The sequence below is a fragment of the Oncorhynchus gorbuscha genome, linkage group LG05 (assembly GCF_021184085.1).
Source record: "Oncorhynchus gorbuscha isolate QuinsamMale2020 ecotype Even-year linkage group LG05, OgorEven_v1.0, whole genome shotgun sequence".
NCBI lineage: Eukaryota > Metazoa > Chordata > Actinopteri > Salmoniformes > Salmonidae > Oncorhynchus > Oncorhynchus gorbuscha.
The window spans coordinates 49229259-49248573 of record NC_060177.1 but is presented as its reverse complement, the minus strand read 5'-3'; the positions used below and the strand labels follow the sequence as shown (position 1 = coordinate 49248573).

Sequence of the window (19315 nt, the reverse complement as noted above, 5' to 3'; positions counted from 1 at the left end):
TTGCTTCCGTGTTGTGTTGCTTCCGTGTTGTTGTCATGTTGTGTTGCTACCACGCCCTGTTGTTGTGTGTTGCTGCCATGCTATGTTGTTGTCTTAGGTCTCTCTTTATGCTGTGTTGTGTTGTCTCTCTTGTCGTGATGTGTGTTCTGTCCTATATTTATATGTATTTTTTAATCCTAGCCCCCGTCCCCGCAGGAGGCCTTTTGGTAGGCCGTCATTGTAAATAAGAATTTGTTCTTAACCCTCCTGTTGTGTTCGTTTCATGGTAATTAATTCTGTGTTCCCGGGCCAAAATGACCACCCTATTATAGCTGATTATAAATCCATAATAATACATATATTATCACCTAATGTTGTGTTAGATCTTTTTATCAACTTCAGTTCTTGTGAAAATTACACGTTTTGAACTTCTATTTGCTATTTATGGCTTGTAGGCCTCATTGACCTGAGCTCATACAACTCGTTTTTGAGTTAGAAAAAAGCCTAATGTATGGATTGTTTTGACTATAACAAATACTCAGATGAAACATACTGTACTATTTATCACAGACTACTTTGTGTCTAAGTTTAACAAGGACTCTCCTCAGCAGAGTCATGATCAAAGATATGATCAAGAGCCTCACATACAGTATATTGTTTGGTCATTGTGCTGCCACAGAATGAATTGCGAGCAAGGCCTCAAAAAAGCTTTACATACCAGAGCTGCGAGAACAGTTCTATATATTATTGAAACAATGTCGCAATTGTTTGTGAGAATGCCAACAGGTGTGGTATCTGTGGGGGAAAGATGCTATTGGGGAAAGGTTCCCGTGGGGGTTGCCATGGAAGCCAAGAAGGGGAGTGAGGTGTGTGTGCTCAAACACACATGCATGTGGGGGTCTGGGAGAGGAAGTGTGTCCCATGTGATAAATGGGCATGTGCCTGAACTCAATTTTATACACTAATTGTAGTCTTACCCATTCATTTCTAATGACCGGTCATTTTTGGCCCTGGGAACACCAGAGGTGTTGAGCATCATCAAAGTGTATTTTGTGTGTTCAGATGCCCCTGTGTGGACAAAGTCTTGGAACTGTAAGACAATCAGATTTAAATTAACATTTTTTCAGAGAGAAAACTTGTAAAATCGGTCCAATTCGACCGGAACACAGCAGGATGGTTAACTGATTTGCCTAGTTAAATAACGGTTAAATCAAATACAAAAGTGTTTCAGTCTGATTCATTGGTGTATTCAGCCAAATTGCATTCGTGTATTTGTGACAGAATGATTTAATGAGCAGTATGCTATTCAGAAATGTTCTTTAATTCCGTGTGCGCACCCTGATGGACTGCGTCATCGGTTGCAGCCGTTATTCATGGGAAGCTGTATGAACAAGATCAATGTATTCTGAGACACGATATTTATCGTAAATGATGGACATCCTACAGTCTGAATGGAAAACAAAATAAGGCCATAGGAAATTGGGTTTGAGTTTGGCTCATTCTGTCTGCCCTTTGAACCCGAGCTTGGTGACTTATTCCCAGAACCTGCACCTCTGACCGCTCAAGACCAACGAGAAGAGCAGAAAAGTCTGGACACATTTATCCTCGTTAAAAATGATTTAGCCGCCCGGGTAACGGAACCACACAAACACAGCGGCTCGCAGAAAGAAAGAGAGAGAGAGAGAAAGACGGAGAACAGATTAGCTCAAGTGTTCCAGGAAATGGCCGGCTCCTAGTGACAGGAACAAGGGGTGGTGGAAGTTGGAAAAAAACGGAGAAGAGGGGGTAAATGGGAGGGGAAAAAGCAAAAGAGTGATTATGTATCACCTGTCGGAGCCATTCTCTGAGATCATTACTATTCATTAAAATAACCTTCACTGGGAAGTGAAGCCTGGGTTGTAAACAATCAGTGTACAGTGGCATCAGCGGGAGGGAATGGGGGCTCGCCAGTCTAAAAACAACCCCCCACCGCCCCAACCTATCCTCTCACACACTCTACCAATCCCCCCCCCCTCCCCCCCTCCAACTTGTCTTTGTAAAGTAATTTGTAGAGGAGAAGATTATTGTTCTCCATCATGGTGACCCTGACTGGACTGACGGGATGAATACACAGATGAAGATGAATGCAGTTATTCCTTGGCGGAGGTCTGCCTCTTTCAGGGCACATTGGCCCTAATGACATGATTGATAGGCTGTCCTAAATCCAGAGAGGCCCTCATTAATCACCCCGCTGACTGAATCCAATCATCTGCTTCACCTGCACAGTGATGGACAGGAAAGGATACAGCGCAGGTGCTGACACGGACCCGCTACCGGGAGAAGGAAGGGCCTCGCCCACCTCTCTCAATGTCACATCCGCCAAAAGCTGCCTGACAGGCGACAATGTTTCTGCCACCTTATAATTACAAAAAGAAGAGCGGGAGAGAATGTGAAAGGGGGAAAAAAAAACAATGACAGGAAGTCCGTCCGGACGGAGGAGAGCGTTTGACGAACGGCGAGCGTCGTGGCAATGGCGAGGAACATAGGAAGGGCAGGGAAATGACTCGGGCCGCTGCTAGGTTAAGGCGCGCGCGCGCGCGTGTGTGTGTGTGTGTGTGTGTGTGTGTGTGTGTGTGTGTGTGTGTGTGTGTGTGTGTGTGTGTGTGTGTGTGTGTGTGTGTGTGTGTGTGTGTGTGTGTGTGTGTGTGTGTGTGTGGATATTGTGCACACAAGCACACGCGCTCACACACACAGTAAAATCATTTATACTATATCACAGCTCTATCAATTCCAGGCCTTTCTGTTTTGAAACACCTCCGTCTGGAGACTCTGATAGAACAGAACACACTGTATCTATACTTGACACTTTCCATACACACCTCAATGCTGCAGAAGGAGATCCACACAAATGGTTTTAGAAAAAAGGCCTGTAATTGAAACGTTCAATGAAAAGTGGGAACAATAGTGCTGCAAGGAAATAAAAGGCCAAACCTTGAACCCTCCTACATGTTTTTAAAGTGTAAAGGTTTCTTATACATCCAAGTGCGGTCACAACAGAATAAAGTGTGGCCATGTTTTTGGAGCTCTTTGGCTAAATCCCTCAACGAAATGGAATGTTCAGGGAGCAGATATTCATGGTAACTGTGGCTTTTTGTTTTCCCCTGCCTCCTTCTCTCTCTCTTTGTATCTCACCTCTCACTCTTTCACCCCCCCCCCCCCCTCTCTGTCTCTCTCCCTCTCTCAGTGCGTTTGAGTGGGGCGAGAGTGGTGTTCCACAGGAGGGGGGCGGCGGTGTGGCTGAGGCGACTGAGCAGAAAATAGGGCTGATACTCCTGGAGATTTGCCACAAACCAGGTGGCTCCGAGTACCTGAGGCAAATCTATCATATCATCCAAGTCAATGAGGTAAGGAAGGACTCCCTCTCCCCCGCAATTTGGTGGCCGCTGGCCTGGGGCCGGGGGGAGGGGTAGGGGGAGTGGGTGAAAGTGTGTGTGTGGGGAGGGGGGGGGGTTACCACTGGATCCGCCTGCTGCCTGGCTGAGACCAGGAAGACACAACTCTGACACCATCACACGGTAGTATCCACTGACCTCCCTGCAACTTACTGTATGTGTAGTACAGGTGAGTGATGGGGCTGGAGAGAGGGAGGAAGGAAAGGGGTGGGGGGGGTGGGAGGAGGACAGAAGTCTAAAGATCCTCAAATATCTTCTTGGTTATTGTCCTTTTTCTTATGGTGGCTGTACGCAAATATAATGTCATTTGTCAATATTGTAACTCATAGCACCAAGTCCACTTATACCACAATTAAAATCTCTTCAACTCATCCTTCTTCCACGACTCTCAGCCTCAGTGGGTGGTAGAGGGATGTTGTTTTGTAGCCAGGAGATGGTGAGGCCCAAACATGTTCCAAAGTACCCCCTACTAGTAGCCTTCTCTACCCAGACAAGGTCAAGGCAAGGTTGGCCAGGTCAGGCTGGACGGCTGGGCTGGAGTGTGCTGGCATGGGCTGGGGGGGTGACAGGCTGACTGATGTGTGTGCAGTGGATCCACACTGGTGTGCCCCCCCCCCACCACCACCACCACCGCAGCAAGCCTGTTCCTCCACCTGCACTTCTGCAAAACCATACCAAAGGTTACACTGTAGAAATAAGGGTGGAAAGTAAGCTCCTACCATGAAATAGTTATCTCTGTGTCTGGATGTCTATACATATCCTCATCCTCTGCCATTGTCCTGTATCTCTGTTTCTATTTCTAATGAGGTCTGATTCATTTCTACTTTTGTTGGGCCAATCAATCAGGGAATACACAGAGAGAGAGAGGGCGAGAGAGAGAGAGAAAGACAGAGGGGGCGAGAGAGAGACAGAGGAGACAGAGAGAGAGAGAGAGACAGACAGACAGACAGACAGACAGACAGACAGACAGACAGACAGACAGACAGACAGACAGACAGACAGACAGACAGACAGACAGACAGACAGACAGACAGACAGACAGACAGACATTCCAATGTCCATTACTGGATCTCTGGAACTATATCTGAAACTGATTAGTTTCTACTTCTGTTGGGACAATCAAACAGGGAATAGTTGGAAGGAGAGCATCCCAGTGTCCATTATGTCTGGGTCTGTACTTTTTTAAATCAGAGATGTACTAATTAAAATGGCAAGATATAATAGGAATTGTGCTAAATGACCTTCCAGATAATTGTCTTTGAGGACAGCTGTACTTGCTTGAAAAAGTGTGAAATGCAAACTGACCTTTCTCTCTCTCTCTCTCTCTCTCTCTCTCTCTCTCTCTCTCTCTCTCTCTCTCTCTCTCTCTCTCTCTCTCTCTCTCTCTCTCTCTCTCTCTCTCTCTCTCTCTCTCTCTCTCTCTCTCTCTCTCTGTCTCTCTCTCTCTCTCTTTCTCTTTCTCTCTCTCTCTCTCTCTCTCTCTCTCTCTCTCTTTCTCTTTCTCTCTCTCTCTCTCTCTCTCTCTCTCTCTCTCTCTCTCTCTCTCTCTCTCTCTCTCTCTCTCTCTCTCTCTCTCTCTCTCTCTCTCTCTCTCTCTCTCTCTCTCTCTCTCTCTCTCTCTCTCTCTCTCTCTCTCTCTCTCTCTCTCTCTCTCTCTCTCTCTCTCTCTCTCTCTCTCTCTCTCTCTCTCTCTCTCTCTCTCTCTCTCTCTCTCTCTCTCCCTGCCTCCATCCTTCTGTTCTGTGTGTTTCTCCAGCCACTGTTGAGGTCCAAGCTGTGTGTGTCCAGTGACCCCCCAATTGACTCTCCTCAGACAGTGACCTTTGACCTGGGAACAGACAGCCCTGGTCACCCCTCACTGCGGTTCAACCCCCTCCACCAGTTTGACCACATCGGCAGCAACAAGTTAGACCAGGTGGGTCCTCTGTCCATTCTTATTATTTTTGTTGATACCATTGTTTCAATTGAAAGCTATAGTTAAGCAATAAGGCACGGGGGTGTGGTATAGGTCCAATATACCACGGCTAAGGGCTGTTTTTAATCACAACGCAACACGGAGGCCCTGGATAAAGCCCTTAGCTGTGGTATATTGGCCATATACCACAAACACCTAAGGTGCCTTGTTGCCATTATAAACTGGTTACAAACATAATTAGAACCGTAAAAATAAATGTTTTGTCATACCCGTGGTATACCATGGCTTTCAGCCAATCAGCATTCAGGGCTGGAACTACCCAGTTTATAATTGTCTTTCTCACACAACGCAAGATTTTTGATAAACTCAAATGTCACATCTAAGAACTTGAAAGTATTCTGTAAATCTTGAATTCAGTATTTTTTTAAACGATGTAAACCATATGCCATGGCCATCTCAGTTACCAGATCTCGACCCAACTGAACAGTGATGGTAGATTCTGGAGCAGTGCATGAGACAGCGGTTTCCACCACCATCAACAAAACTGCCAAATTATGGAATTTTCTGTGGAAGAATGGTGTCACATCCCTCCAGTAGAGTTCCAGACACTTGTAGAATCAATGTCAAGGTGCATTGAAGCTGTTCTGGCTCTTGGTGGCCCATCGCTCTATTAAGACTCTTTATGCTGCTGATCCATTATTTTAGCAGTTACCTGTATGTGTCTTTAAAGTTGGGTCAAGGCCACAAAAGTTGTGTTGGAATGAGGAGTACTGGGCACAGTGACCACCTCAGAAGCTTTTTGGAGATGTTACTATTCTTCCTAGGTCTCTCTCGCTCTCGCTCTCGCTCTCGCTCTCGCTCTCGCTCTCGCTCTCGCTCTCTCTCTCGCTCTCTCTCTCTCTCAGCAGCATTTATGTTTGTGAAGGAGTCCAAAGAAACATTACAAGGTGAACGAGAAGAGGCATTTTTACCTTTTATTTTTTAAGCGACTTTTAAAGTACAGCTCTTCAAGGCTTTGAGCAGAAGCCCCATTACCCAAAACGTTCTCCCCTAAGCTTCGCATCAACGTCAAGTTAAAATGTCTGATATTGTAGGAGCTACAGGTAGCTTGGTTCAATGTGAGATAACTTCTCTGTCATGGGACACACCAGCGATATCATACATAACAATCAACAAAGTCCCATATTTTCCAGATACATTTTTCTCTTTGCACCTCTTTTGGGATGCGTTGATGCTGTTGTGATCCCTTCTAAAAGACCTGCGTTTCTGCTATTGTTCTTCAGAGCAGACACACTATAATCCTCTGGCTTTCTGTTTCTCTCGTTATCAGAGGAGGCTGCATAGCTTTGCATAGAAACACCCTATTAAGAGAATGATTAAAATGCCTTCTCCGCTTTAGGTGCCTGTGTTGTTTGTCAAATCAAATGGAGGGAGGAGAGAAAAAAGCCAGATCCATCAATCACCTCTGAGGGAGAAGGGGGGTGGAGGGAAGGGTGCAGTAGTCACGTTCTCCTCCTTTTGTCAATTAAACTCAGCCTGGAGTTAAGAGTGACATTTTGGCAATCAAAGCAATCGGAATTTAATTTGCCTTTCCGACAAAGTGCTGTTCTTCCCTGCTCACAAAGGCGGGGGAGAGAGAAAGAGAGAGAGAGCGAGAGAGAGCGAGCGAGCGAGCGAGAGAGAGAGAGAGAGGGGGGGGGGGAGAGAAAGAGAGTGAAAGAGAAAGGGGGGGCTGGGCGGTGTGCCATGGAGAAAACAGTTCGAAGAGTAACGACTCCCCTCCCAAAATGTATTTATCTTTTTATAAATGATGGCTACATCCCCCCAAATGGATTTATAAATTAATTGCTGTCTTATTGGAATAAAAACCTTCTTGTGCGGACATGATTGATATGGCGTGTCTTCGTCCTCGTTCAGGACCCCCCCTCCTCCTTAGTTAGTCCACCCCAGCTGGAGCTGTAATTTACTGATCATATTAACTCAGATTAATAACTAACAATAGTGTCTCCTCATATATCAACAGGCAGCCGTGGGAGACTGGGCCTGGGACTGGGCCACACTGCTGCCAACTTACCAGGGGATGAGTCAGGTGACCTTGAGAGCACTCCTGGTCAACAGGTAATGGCTCCTCCCCCTTTTGAGCTGATTAAGAGATACTTTGCGGCACATAAACATACAATACCCAGGCGATTGAGTTTCCTCTTTTATGGATGTATTTCCCCGGATCTCCCCCTTCACCAAAAAAACGTCAGACCAGACAGCCAAGTCATCAGGGACACTTTTTGTGGAGGGCGACTTTGCACTCTTACTTTTTTTCAAAAGACCGGGGCTCCTGTGAGTTTCATGGAAGGAAAGGAGAGACAGAAAACAGTCAAAGAGTATGCATTTCTTAGAAAATCACAAGACAAAAGTATTCACCTACTGTTACAAGCTTTGCGACGAGTGTGAGTGGAATGCAGAGTGGTGTGAGTGGAATGTAGAGTGGTGTGAGTGGAATGTAGAGTGGTGTGAGTGAAATGTAGAGTGGTGTGAGTGGAATGTAGAGTGGTGTGAGTGGAATGTAGAGTGGTGTGAGTGGAATGTAGAGTTGTGTGAGTGGAATGTAGAGTTGTGTGAGTGGAATGTAGAGTGGGGTGAGTGGAATGTAGAGGGGTGTGAGTGGAATGCAGAGTGGTGTGAGTGGAATGCAGAGTGGTGTGAGTGGAATGCAGAGTGGTGTGAGTGGAATGCAGAGTGGTGTGAGTGGAATGCAGAGTGGGGTGAGTGAAATGTAGAGTGGGGTGAGTGAAATGTAGAGTGGGGTGAGTGAAATGTAGAGTGGGGTGAGTGAAATGCAGAGTGGGGTGAGTGGAATGCAGAGTGGTGTGAGTGGAATGCAGAGTGGGGTGAGTGAAATGTAGAGTGGGGTGAGTGAAATGTAGAGTGGGGTGAGTGAAATGTAGAGTGGGGTGAGTGAAATGCAGAGTGGGGTGAGTGGAATGCAGAGTGGTGTGAGTGGAATGCAGAGTGGGGTGAGTGAAATGTAGAGTGGGGTGAGTGGAATGTAGAGGGGTGTGAGTGGAATGCAGAGTGGTGTGAGTGGAATGCAGAGTGGTGTGAGTGGAATGCAGAGTGGTGTGAGTGGAATGTAGAGTGGGGTGAGTGGAATGTAGAGGGGTGTGAGTGGAATGTAGAGGGGTGTGAGTGGAATGTAGAGGGGTGTGAGTGGAATGCAGAGTGGTGTGAGTGGAATGTAGAGTGGTGTGAGTGGAATGTAGAGTGGTGTGAGTGGAATGTAGAGGTGTGTGAGTGGAATGTAGAGTGGTGTGAGTGGAATGTAGAGTGGTGTGAGTGGAATGTAGAGTGGTGTGAGTGGAATGTAGAGTGAGATGAGAGTGAGATGTGTGTGTATATACGATGAGCTTGTAGTGTGCCATGATGCAGAGGTTGGATCTTAATTTGATCACCCTGTTGCTGGAGAATGCAGGAAATGTAAAACTTATAGTGTTAAAAAGGCTTCTGAAGATTGTTATTTCCACCTTGAAATGTCATACTTGATTTTCCCTTACAAAAAATGTACCAACCCCTCCAAAAAATGTCCATGAATTATAATCCAAATAATAATCCACATTTCCTGTTGCTGCAGGATTGTTTTACTGCTTCCGTCACAAGGCCTTGAAGAGGTTATTATCAACTGGGGAGAGGGGGCTAATTTAGATCCTCTTGTCACCTGATTGAAGCGGTGCTCAACTTTTCCAACTTTCTCTCCCTTCCCCTCCTCCCTCCTTCTCTGCTTTGAACAGGGGCATAAATATTTATGCAGGTAGGTGACACATATTAGGCAGCAATACTTCAGCCCACACTCAGACCTCAATTCACAGCTGTCACCCTGAGAGCTATCAGGCTGCCGTAAGGCTAGTGCACCTTGTCTCGCTGGCCACATGAAATCCATTTTAAATCAACCTCATTGTTACACGCACCTTCTAACAAAGGGCAAGCTCTGCGTCTCTGCCAAGGACACTGTTCTAACAAGGGTGAAGTGCAACGCGCCCGTGTCCCTGGGCTCAGCCCCCTACTCCTCTCAGCCCCCCACCGCCACCACCACTTTGTTGCACATGTGTTCAAAACAGATACTGTCAGGCCTCGTCTGAGCCAAATTACTGCAGGGATTATTCATGAATGGCCCTGAATGGGGATGGCATAACTGTATGAGGAGAGAGAGGGAGGGTGAGAGAAGGTGAGAGAGAGAGAGAGAGAGAGAGAGAGAGAGAGAGAGAGAGAGAGAGAGAGAGAGAGAGAGAGAGAGAGAGAGAGAGAGAGAGAGAGAGAGAGAGAGAGAGAGAGAGAGAGAGAGAGAGAGAGAGAGAGAGAGAGAGAGAGAGAGAGAGAGAGAGAGAGAGAGAGAGAGAGAGAGAGAGAGAGAGAGAGAGAGAGAGCAAAACAGAGATAATAGAGATAATTCTGGCATGGAAGAGAGGGAAGAGGGGAAAGAGAGAGCGAAAGGGAGAGCAATCGAGGATGGCAGAGAAGGCGAGTAGGGAGGGTGTACATATATAATATTATATCATTCGTAATTCATCCTAATCTTGCAGTAAAAGCGTCCACGATTGTCTAGTTTGCCTCATTAGTCTGCTCTTTGTTGAGAGAGGAGCAGGTTTACAGGGGATTACCAACTGGCTTTGGATTTGACTGAGACGCTCAGAGAAGAAGAAGTTTGCGGGATAGCTCTAAGCTGTCAAAGTTTTCCCCGGACCCTCTCTCCTTCTTCTATGGTGCCTCTGGGAGGGCATGGAGAACCCCTCAAAGCATAGGAGGACAGACTTGGATGAAAAACATGATGATGAGGAGCCAATGGAGGAAGTAGATGATATCGCAGTGAGAATGATGACGATGATGAGGATGACACATTTATATCACATTGAGTAAAGCAATAACAACTAGGCCAGTTCATACACAACTGTCGTTACACTTTACTTCAGAGGTGACTTTGTCCTCTCCACTAACTCATCTTCCTTATTGCCACTGAGAAGATTTGATAAGATCTAGCCAGTCTCCTTGTCTGTGAGTCCACAGCCCAGCCTAGCCCGTTCACCCTGGCTATATTGTATTGTGCCAGTGGCATGATAGTTTGAGTGTCTGGACTTTAGATCACATTATAATGGAGGGGCTAGGAGTTAAGGGATAAATCCACCCGAAACCACTCATTCCTTGAAATTTTTGTCATTATAATAAGGTTGGGTGCAACATGTGTAAATCGTTGAGGGAATTGTTGCAGCTCAAGTGGACTACGAAACCCACAATGCAATGCTCTCTCTATGGGCTGGGTGGCTAGCTCGTTAGAAGACAACCTTCCACGTTATGACATCGGCCAGTATTGAAATCTGACATGTATGATAGACATATTCCTATTAAAACCCCGGTGTAGTTCTGAATGGATTTCTGCCTGCTTGAACGGCAGTAGCTCAGATACACACACAGACAACATGAAGTGACCCAGGGATTCGATAGAACATCACTCAGAGATGCACAAAAACAACAACAACATTCACAAATGGGTGAATCTTTACATTAAGAAGCCAGTCTGTTACAGGAGCCTTGTTAAATCAGTGGTGGGATGGCTTAATTTACGGGACAGGACAGCACACACACACACACACACCTTGACACTGTCGTTGAGGCCGACAGGAGCGGAGAGGATTTATACAGGTGTGGGTGTCCTTCTTTGTCACCTGTCACTTTGGCGCTTCTGTGGCCGGCATGTCATCCATCATCTTCAGGTTGAGCTTTTCAACAGAACCAGCCTGATTAATCCTCTCTAGCCCTCCAGGCCTGCTACCTGACAACTAAGACAGAGCCTCCCAAAATCATCCCCCAGAACTACATGTCAGCTCACATTTTATATTTGGCATTTTGGTCATTTAGCAGACGCTCTTCTTCAGAGCATGTTTCCCCCCAAAAATGTCAAGCACATGTGAAACAATGTACAGTGAGAATATCGAACATTGTATAGAGTCATACTGTACATATGAGCTGAAAAGTTCTGAATTTCTTCTGCATTGTCACTGGTACTACCGCCTCCGGTACAATAGTAGTGCAGTGCTTTGTGGGAAATGCCAGTCCACGCCACCACACGGATGAGCAGATTTTTAAATCACTGCGATAGACACAGTGCTTTCAGGAAGTAGACAAATACCATCTGTTCCAAACCGCCACCATATGGTGGGCTTTTTCCCTGGGAATAAAGTCAAAACACATATGTCAGAATGTTCATCTTTCTTTCTCCACGGATGCTGATCAACCTGGGGAGAGGCTCTCTGGTTCTCAACATGCCTGAATGAATGGTCTCGGCTGGGGAGGGAGGGAGGGGTGAAGGGGGAGGAGAGGACTGTTGTTTATTCGTCTTAAAGGTGATGCTTGTTTGTCTCTGTGGAGTTTTAAATTGATCTCAGTGTTTCCCTAGCGTTTTTTTCCTCAGGGCCCTCTTTGAAAAATGTCACCATTTTGTTGTTTTGAAGCTCAGTTTCTGCAATTCAATGTAGTTTAACAAGACCTCTTTTGATAGGCTATTTAATTATACTAATGGATCAGGAAAATAAAGTCTAGACCTGATTTTCCTAAATGTTATTCCTCTACCAAATAAGGTTTATTGTGATCATTTATATGAACCCTCAAATTAAATATACAGTTGAAGTCAGAACTTTACATACACTTAGGTTGGAGTCATTAAAACGCTCCACTAATTTCTTGTTGACAAACTATATTTTCGGCAAGTCTACTTTGTGCACAACACAAGTCATTTTCACAACAATTGTTTAGAGACAAATTATTTCACTTATAATTTACTGTATAACAATTCCGGTGGGTCAGGAGTTTACATACACTAAGTGGATTGTGCCTTTAAACAGCTTGGAAAATTCCAGAAAATGATGTCATAAAAGCTTCTGATAGGCTAATTGACATAATTTGAGTCAATTGGAGGTGTGGCTATGGATGTATTTCAATGACTACCTTCTAACTTAGTGCCTCTTTGCTTGACATCATGGGAAAATCCAAATCAGTGAAGACCTCAGAAAAAAATGTAGACCTCCACAAGTCTGGTTCATCCTTGGGAGCATCTTATTGTGGGATGCTTGTGGATGGCTCCCCGAAACGTTTGACCCAAGTTAAACAATTTAATGGCAATTCTACCAAATACTAATTGAGTGTATGTAAACTTCTGACCTACTGGGAATGTGATGAAAGAAATAAAAGCTGAAATAAATAACTCTCTACTATTATTGACATTTCACGTTCTTAAAATAAAGTGGTGATCCTAACTGACCTGAAACAGGGAATTTTTACTAGGATTAAGTGTCAGGAATTGTGAAAAACTGAGTTGAAATGTATTTGGCTAAGGTGTATGTAAACTTCCGACTTCATATGTACATATTCTCTTTTGCAGAAAGTGAACAGATCAATTGACAGCGTCAGAGTCACACAATTTTTTTTCACACATCTTATTTGACTCTTCGACTTTAAAAGGTTGTAGCTCGGATTCCGAATGTCATAACGGCAAAGCAAAGATATTCCCATGTGTATCAGAGTTGTGTCTTCCTCTGGCATTTTACCACTTATTTCTAACCTAAAGCAACACAGATTTGTGCATAAGTTGAGATTGCTTATAAACAATCACAATTCATTATTTTACCCCTCAAATCAGTGAAGGTCCCACACCCCCACTAAACAGTGGCGCGCCCTATGCCTTGGTGCGCCCCCTAGGTTGGGGACATATGTGACTCGACCAGGATTGGTTAGTAACTGATGACATGCAATCAGCTACATGTAATCTGTTTACAAAAAAACTGTCACTGTAATCAGTTACCTTGCCAGCAAATAAATATTTAATCAGATTACAGATACTTTTGAAAAAGTATATGATTACTTATTGGAATACTTTTGTATTTGGAAAGAATGTTCCCTTGATAACTTTCTGTTTTCTCAATGACATTCAATTCGGCATAGATAAAAGGTTCCACCTGAACGAGTCTGACCCCAGATCAGAGACCACTATGACGACACACCAAATGCATTTGATGAACCCTTTCTTCTTCTTTGAATTCCACTTTTAGGGGAAAGTCATCCAAAAAGGACGTTACCGATAACAATTTTGGACAGGTAACTCGTAACTGTAATGGATTCCATTTGAAAAGTAGCCTACTCACCTCTGGCCTCGATGAACTCCGACATCACAGGCAGAACAGAGCTATCAAGGTTAGGGAGAGTGACGTTTCTGCGGTACGGAAGAAACAGCCCGTTTCTGATGCCGTCGGCCGTCCTCCATCTTGTGCGCTAGGAAATTCAAAAAGACTGTCACTTTTGGAAGTCAGTAGCATGTGATGTGTCATTGAGCAAGGACTACCTTTTTCTCCTCCGTTCCCTCGTGGTGGTGTCCCTCTGACTGACTGACAGGTTGGGACAGAGAAGTGCTCCTGTTGCTGGAATATATCTTATGTTTCGTCGGTTCTATACACTTGTTTTGTTGTACGTCTCCGTTTGGACAGCACTGACATATTATGGTTTTCGTTAGCTGTCATTTGTGGCCTCATTTATAATCATTGCATACCAAATATACCAACAACAAAAAAATGCGTGTGCCAGTTTTCACACAAAATTTGGCATTTATAAAAACTCAACATGACATAAGAATGTGCTGAGCTCCCGCAAAATTCAGACCATGTGTCTGCCCAGTTTCTAGTGGTTGAAGTATTGCATTGCAAGCAGGCAAGTAGCCTAGTATTTTGTGGAGATGGGGGATATGATGACATGCTTATTCACAATTTAAAAAAAACACAGGTAAATAAAATGCAATCATTTGCCATTAGTGAGAATAATTATTTGGGGGGGAGAGGTTGCATCTTTGCATTCTAAAAATAATTAGAAATAACCACCGAATGTATTTCCAATTTTATTTCCACGATCATTACAGAATAAATTGTTCACCTTTTCTGACTGTGATGGTTTCATACTCACGAAGAAGCTTATAGGCCTACAACGTCCCATTTCTCAGTTAATTGGACCCACTTTACAATAGTAAATAGCTCAACTAGACCCTATTTCAAATATATTTCTCTATGCGGTCCGATCCGGAGCGCAGTTTAACGTAGAACAGACGGTTCACCTTTTAATTTCTGTTTTTTTTTAATAGGCCAAATAGCCTACGTCTGAAATTCAAAGGTTGAAATATCTCAGGTAAACATAATATATCATACATATTTTCATAATCATTGCAGAATAAATTCCTGGGTTCATATTCAGCCAATATTAATAAGTCAATATTCAACGTCCCTCCGTGTCTGAGGACATTGGGTGATGACGTGGAAACTGGCCACTAGGGGGCAACAGTGAGCGCTGTTACCTTCAAGAAGGTTTCGGTTTTATGGATAGGGATGATGGATGGGCGTAAGCATCTGCCTCTGGTGCCCAAGGTTGCATGTTTGAATCCAACGATGGAAAATTATTTTTGAGAATTTTGTTTTAAGCCTATCCAAAACCTTAACCCTTTCCGTAACCATTCCTAGCCATACCTAACCTTAAAAAATGTGGAGTTAATGCCTAAAGTTAGCCTTAAAAACTTTTGGAACAACTTCGAAATTTGACGTTTGAGAAACATGGATGAACGTCTAATTCTGTCTTGAGACTGTGAGAGCTTGTTGGAATGATGCGTATTTTTCAGGTGGAGTTTTAGTTCTCGTTTACGCACGCACAGTTTCAGGACTGGTCTGATTTACAACGGGAAACATACGTATGTATGGCATGCACCAAGTTTATGAATCTCAATATTTTGGGGCATGTGCAGTCTTTTTAGAAATGGCGCTCACAGATATTTAGTTTTAAACGTACGCAGCGGTTATAAATGACGCCCCTGGTGCAGTTTTGTGTGTATTGTGTGTGCGTGCATGTGTTCGTGCATGTGTGTGTTTGCATGCATACGTGTGTAAGTGAGTGTCTGTGTAGTGGTTTGTGTGTATGCTCGCGCGCACACGTGTGTGCGTGTGTGATATCTGGTGGTTTGCTCCGAAGGCGAATAAATCAGTGATGCCTGGGATAAGGCCGTGGCCCTTCCTCACACGGCACAGACAGGTTGAGAGGCTCATTAATCAAGCGCCGAGTCACAGATGTGATGGCTTCCACACAAACCGCCAGCAGACTGTGAAAGTCACATCCAACTGAGTCAACTGTCAGGTAGGCAGGCAGAGCCGAACTTCTCCCCTCTCCTGGTCTTTCTCTCTCTCTCTCTCTCTCTCTCTCTCTCTCTCTCTCACACACTCTTCATTTTTCTCTCTCTTATTCTCTGCTTTACTTTCTATCTTGTCTTTCCATTCTCACCTCCAGTGTGATGCCCCAGTGTGGTCCATCTGAAACAATAGTCTTGTCTTTCTAACAATGTGTTATATAGGGTAAATCGGTTCTGAAAATGGAGTCACTGCAGTCAAATAGTCTATGTTGGCTACAGTGAGGTGACAGTGGCCTATATGCTGTTTGCTCCTCTAACGATTTCTGTACACCGATAGCTCCATCAGCAGTGCTAGAGAAACTCCTCTCCAGGCTCAAACGGCCCATGAGACTCATTTCCTCTCTGATCAAACAACGAGAAAAACAGCCATGTTGCTGTTTGCCACGGCTCCTTCTACCATCAGATGCCGCCACGGTGAGCACCAGTCTCGACTCGTCACTGCGCCGCCTGAGATCCCCTTAATCTGCTTTAAAGTCCTCCCAGCCGGGAGAGTGAGTGACAAAGCCACCCGTGCCTGATTAAAAAAGCGGTCCCTGGATGCGACAGATCTAATGACAGGCCGGGTGGCGAGCAGCGGCTGGCGTGCGTGAAGAGAGGGAGGCGTGCATGCCGTGGCTCTGGATTGGGGAGGCGTTCCCCCTGCGCGTGTCTCATTACCCCCTCCAACCTTCGTCCGCCAAGTGCCAAGCACTCCGCCATTTGCATGGTGGCCAGGAAAATAATTATTAGAGGGATTAGTTTCTGTCACCATTAATCTGTGACTTAGTGATGGGCTGGGACCAGGACTTGGAGATGGAGGCTCACTCACTCACACTAGTTATCTGTTACTCAAACATTTGGGGCTACATTTCAGTCTGTAGTTTTCTATTGCAGGGTTGAAGTTGTCCTGTTCAAATGACTGCGATTGTACTTTCAGATATGTGTGTATGTAGTTTCACATGACTTCCTGGGTGTAGTTTCACATGACTGTGTAGTTGTAGTTTCAGATGACTGTGTGGATGTGGTTGTAGTTTCACATGACTTCCTGGGTGTAGTTTCACATGACTGTGTAGTTGTAGTTTCAGATGACTGTGTGGATGTAGTTGTAGTTTCACATTACTTCCTGGGTGTAGTTTCACATGACTGTGTAGTTGTAGTTTCAGATGACTGTGTGGATGTAGTTGTAGTTTTAAATGACTGTGTACTGTAGTTGTAGTTTCACATGACTGTGTAGTTGTAGTTTCAGATGACTGTGTTGATGTAGTTGTAGTTTTAAATGACTGTGTACTGTAGTTGTAGTTTCAGATGACTGTGTAGTTGTAGTTTCAGATGACTGTGTGGATGTAGTTGTGGTTTTAAATGACTGTGTACTGTAGTTGTAATTTCAGATGAATGTGTGGTTGTAGTTTCAGATGACTGTGTAGTTGTAGTTTCACATAACTGTGTAATTGTGGCTTCAGATGACTGCGTGGTTGTAGTTTCACATGACTGTGTACTGTGGTTGTAGTTTCACATGACTGTGTACTGTAGTTGTAGTTTCACATGACTGTGTGGATGTAGTTGTGGTTTTAAATGACTGTGTACTGTAGTTGTAATTTCAGATGAATGTGTGGTTGTAGTTTCAGATGACTGTGTAGTTGTAGTTTCACATGACTGTGTAATTGTGGCTTCAGATGACTGCGTGGTTGTAGTTTCACATGACTGTGTAGTTGTAGTTTCACATGACTGTGTACTGTGGTTGTAGTTTCACATGACTGTGCAGTTGTAGGTTCAGATGACTGCGTGGTTGTAGTTTCACATGACTGTGCAGTTGTGGCTTCAGTTGACTGTGTAGTTGTAGTTTCACATGACTGTGTGGATGTAGTTTCAGATGACTGTGTAGTTGTAGTTTCACATGACTGTGTACTGTGGTTGTAGTTTCACATGACTGTGTACTGTGGTTGTAGTTTCACATGACTGTGTAATTGTGGCTTCAGATGACTGTGTGGTTGTAGTTTCACATGACTGTGCAGTTGTAGTTTCACATGACTGTGTAGTTGTAATTTCAGATGAATGTGTGGATGTAGTTGTAGTTTCACATTACTTCCTGGGTGTAGTTTCACATGACTGTGTAGTTGTAATTTCAGATGAATGTGTGGTTGTAGTTTCAGATGACTGTGTAGTTGTAGTTTCACATGACTGTGTACTGTGGTTGTAGTTTCACATGACTGTGTACTGTGGTTGTAGTTTCACATGACTGTGTAGTTGTAGTTTCAGATGACTGTGTAGTTGTAGTTTCACATGACTGTGCAGTTGTAGTTTCACATGACTGTGTAGTTGTAGTTTCACATGACTGTGTAGTTGTAGTTTCACATGACTGTGTAGTTGTAGTACATGACTGTGTAGTTGTAGTTTCACATGACTGTGTACTGTGGTTGTAGTTTCACATGACTGTGTGGTTGTAGTTTCACATGACTGTGTAGTTGTAGTTTCACATGACTGTGTAGTTGTAGTTTCACATGACTGTGTAGTTGTAGTTTCACATGACTGTGTAGTTGTAGTTTCACATGACTGTATAGTTGTAGTTTCACATGACTGTGTACTGTGGTTGTAGTTTCACATGACTGTGTACTGTGGTTGTAGTTTCACATGACTGTGCACTGTGGTTGTAGTTTCACATGACTGTGCAGTTGTAGCTTCAGATGACTGCGTGGTTGTAGTTTCACATGACTGTGCAGTTGTGGCTTCAGATGACTGTGTAGTTGTAGTTTCACATGACTGTGTGGATGTAGTTTCACATGACTGTGTAGTTGTAGCTTCAGATGACTGCTTGGTTGTAGTTTCACATGACTGTGCAGTTGTAGCTTCAGATGACTGCGTGGTTGTAGTTTCGCATGACTGTGCAGTTGTAGTTTCACATGACTGTGTAGTTGTAGTTTCACATGACTGTGTACTGTGGTTGTAGTTTCACATGACTGTGTACTGTGGTTGTAGTTTCACATGACTGTGCACTGTGGTTGTAGTTTCACATGACTGTGCAGTTGTAGCTTCAGATGACTGCGTGGTTGTAGTTTCACATGACTGTGCAGTTGTGGCTTCAGATGACTGTGTAGTTGTAGTTTCACATGACTGTGTGGATGTAGTTTCACATGACTGTGTAGTTGTAGCTTCAGATGACTGCTTGGTTGTAGTTTCACATGACTGTGCAGTTGTAGCTTCAGATGACTGCGTGTTGTAGGTTGTGCAGTTTAGTTTCACATGACTGTGTAGTTGTAGCTTCAGATGACTGCTTGGTTGTAGTTTCACATGACTGTGCAGTTGTAGCTTCAGATGACTGCGTGGTTGTAGTTTCGCATGACTGTGCAGTTGTAGTTTCACATGACTGTGTAGTTGTAATTTCAGATGAATGTGTGGTTGTAGTTTCAGATGACTGTGTAGTTGTAGTTTCACATGACTGTGTACTGTGGTTGTAGTTTCACATGACTGTGTAGTTGTAGTTTCACATGACTGTGTAGTTGTAGTTCCACACGACTGTGTAGTTGTGGCTTCAGATGACTCTGTGGATGTAGTTTCACATGACTGTGTAGTGCTAAACAGAGTCCCAAACCAGACAGCTGTCACCCCCCCCCCCCCCCCCACACACACACACACAACACCATTCTGATTGGCAGGCCTCCTGTTTCCTCTTAATTCCTCTTGATTTAGCCAATAAATTACACTTCCAAACCTGCTAAAGCATTTACAGGTATTAGGAGCAGAACACTCCACAATTAAGGCCCC

General features: G+C 44.3%; 1 protein-coding gene across 1 annotated transcript in view; it reads left to right on the top strand.

Moving 5' to 3' along the window:
• Positions 1 to 19315, top strand: part of LOC124034885 (uncharacterized protein KIAA0825-like) — a 149645-nt gene that overhangs the window by 58468 nt on the left and 71862 nt on the right. The window contains exons 18-20 of the mRNA XM_046348289.1: positions 3203 to 3362; positions 5167 to 5325; positions 7349 to 7443. Of these exons, the coding sequence (XP_046204245.1) occupies positions 3203 to 3362; positions 5167 to 5325; positions 7349 to 7443 (414 nt within the window). The remainder of the gene's footprint in view (positions 1 to 3202; positions 3363 to 5166; positions 5326 to 7348; positions 7444 to 19315) is intronic.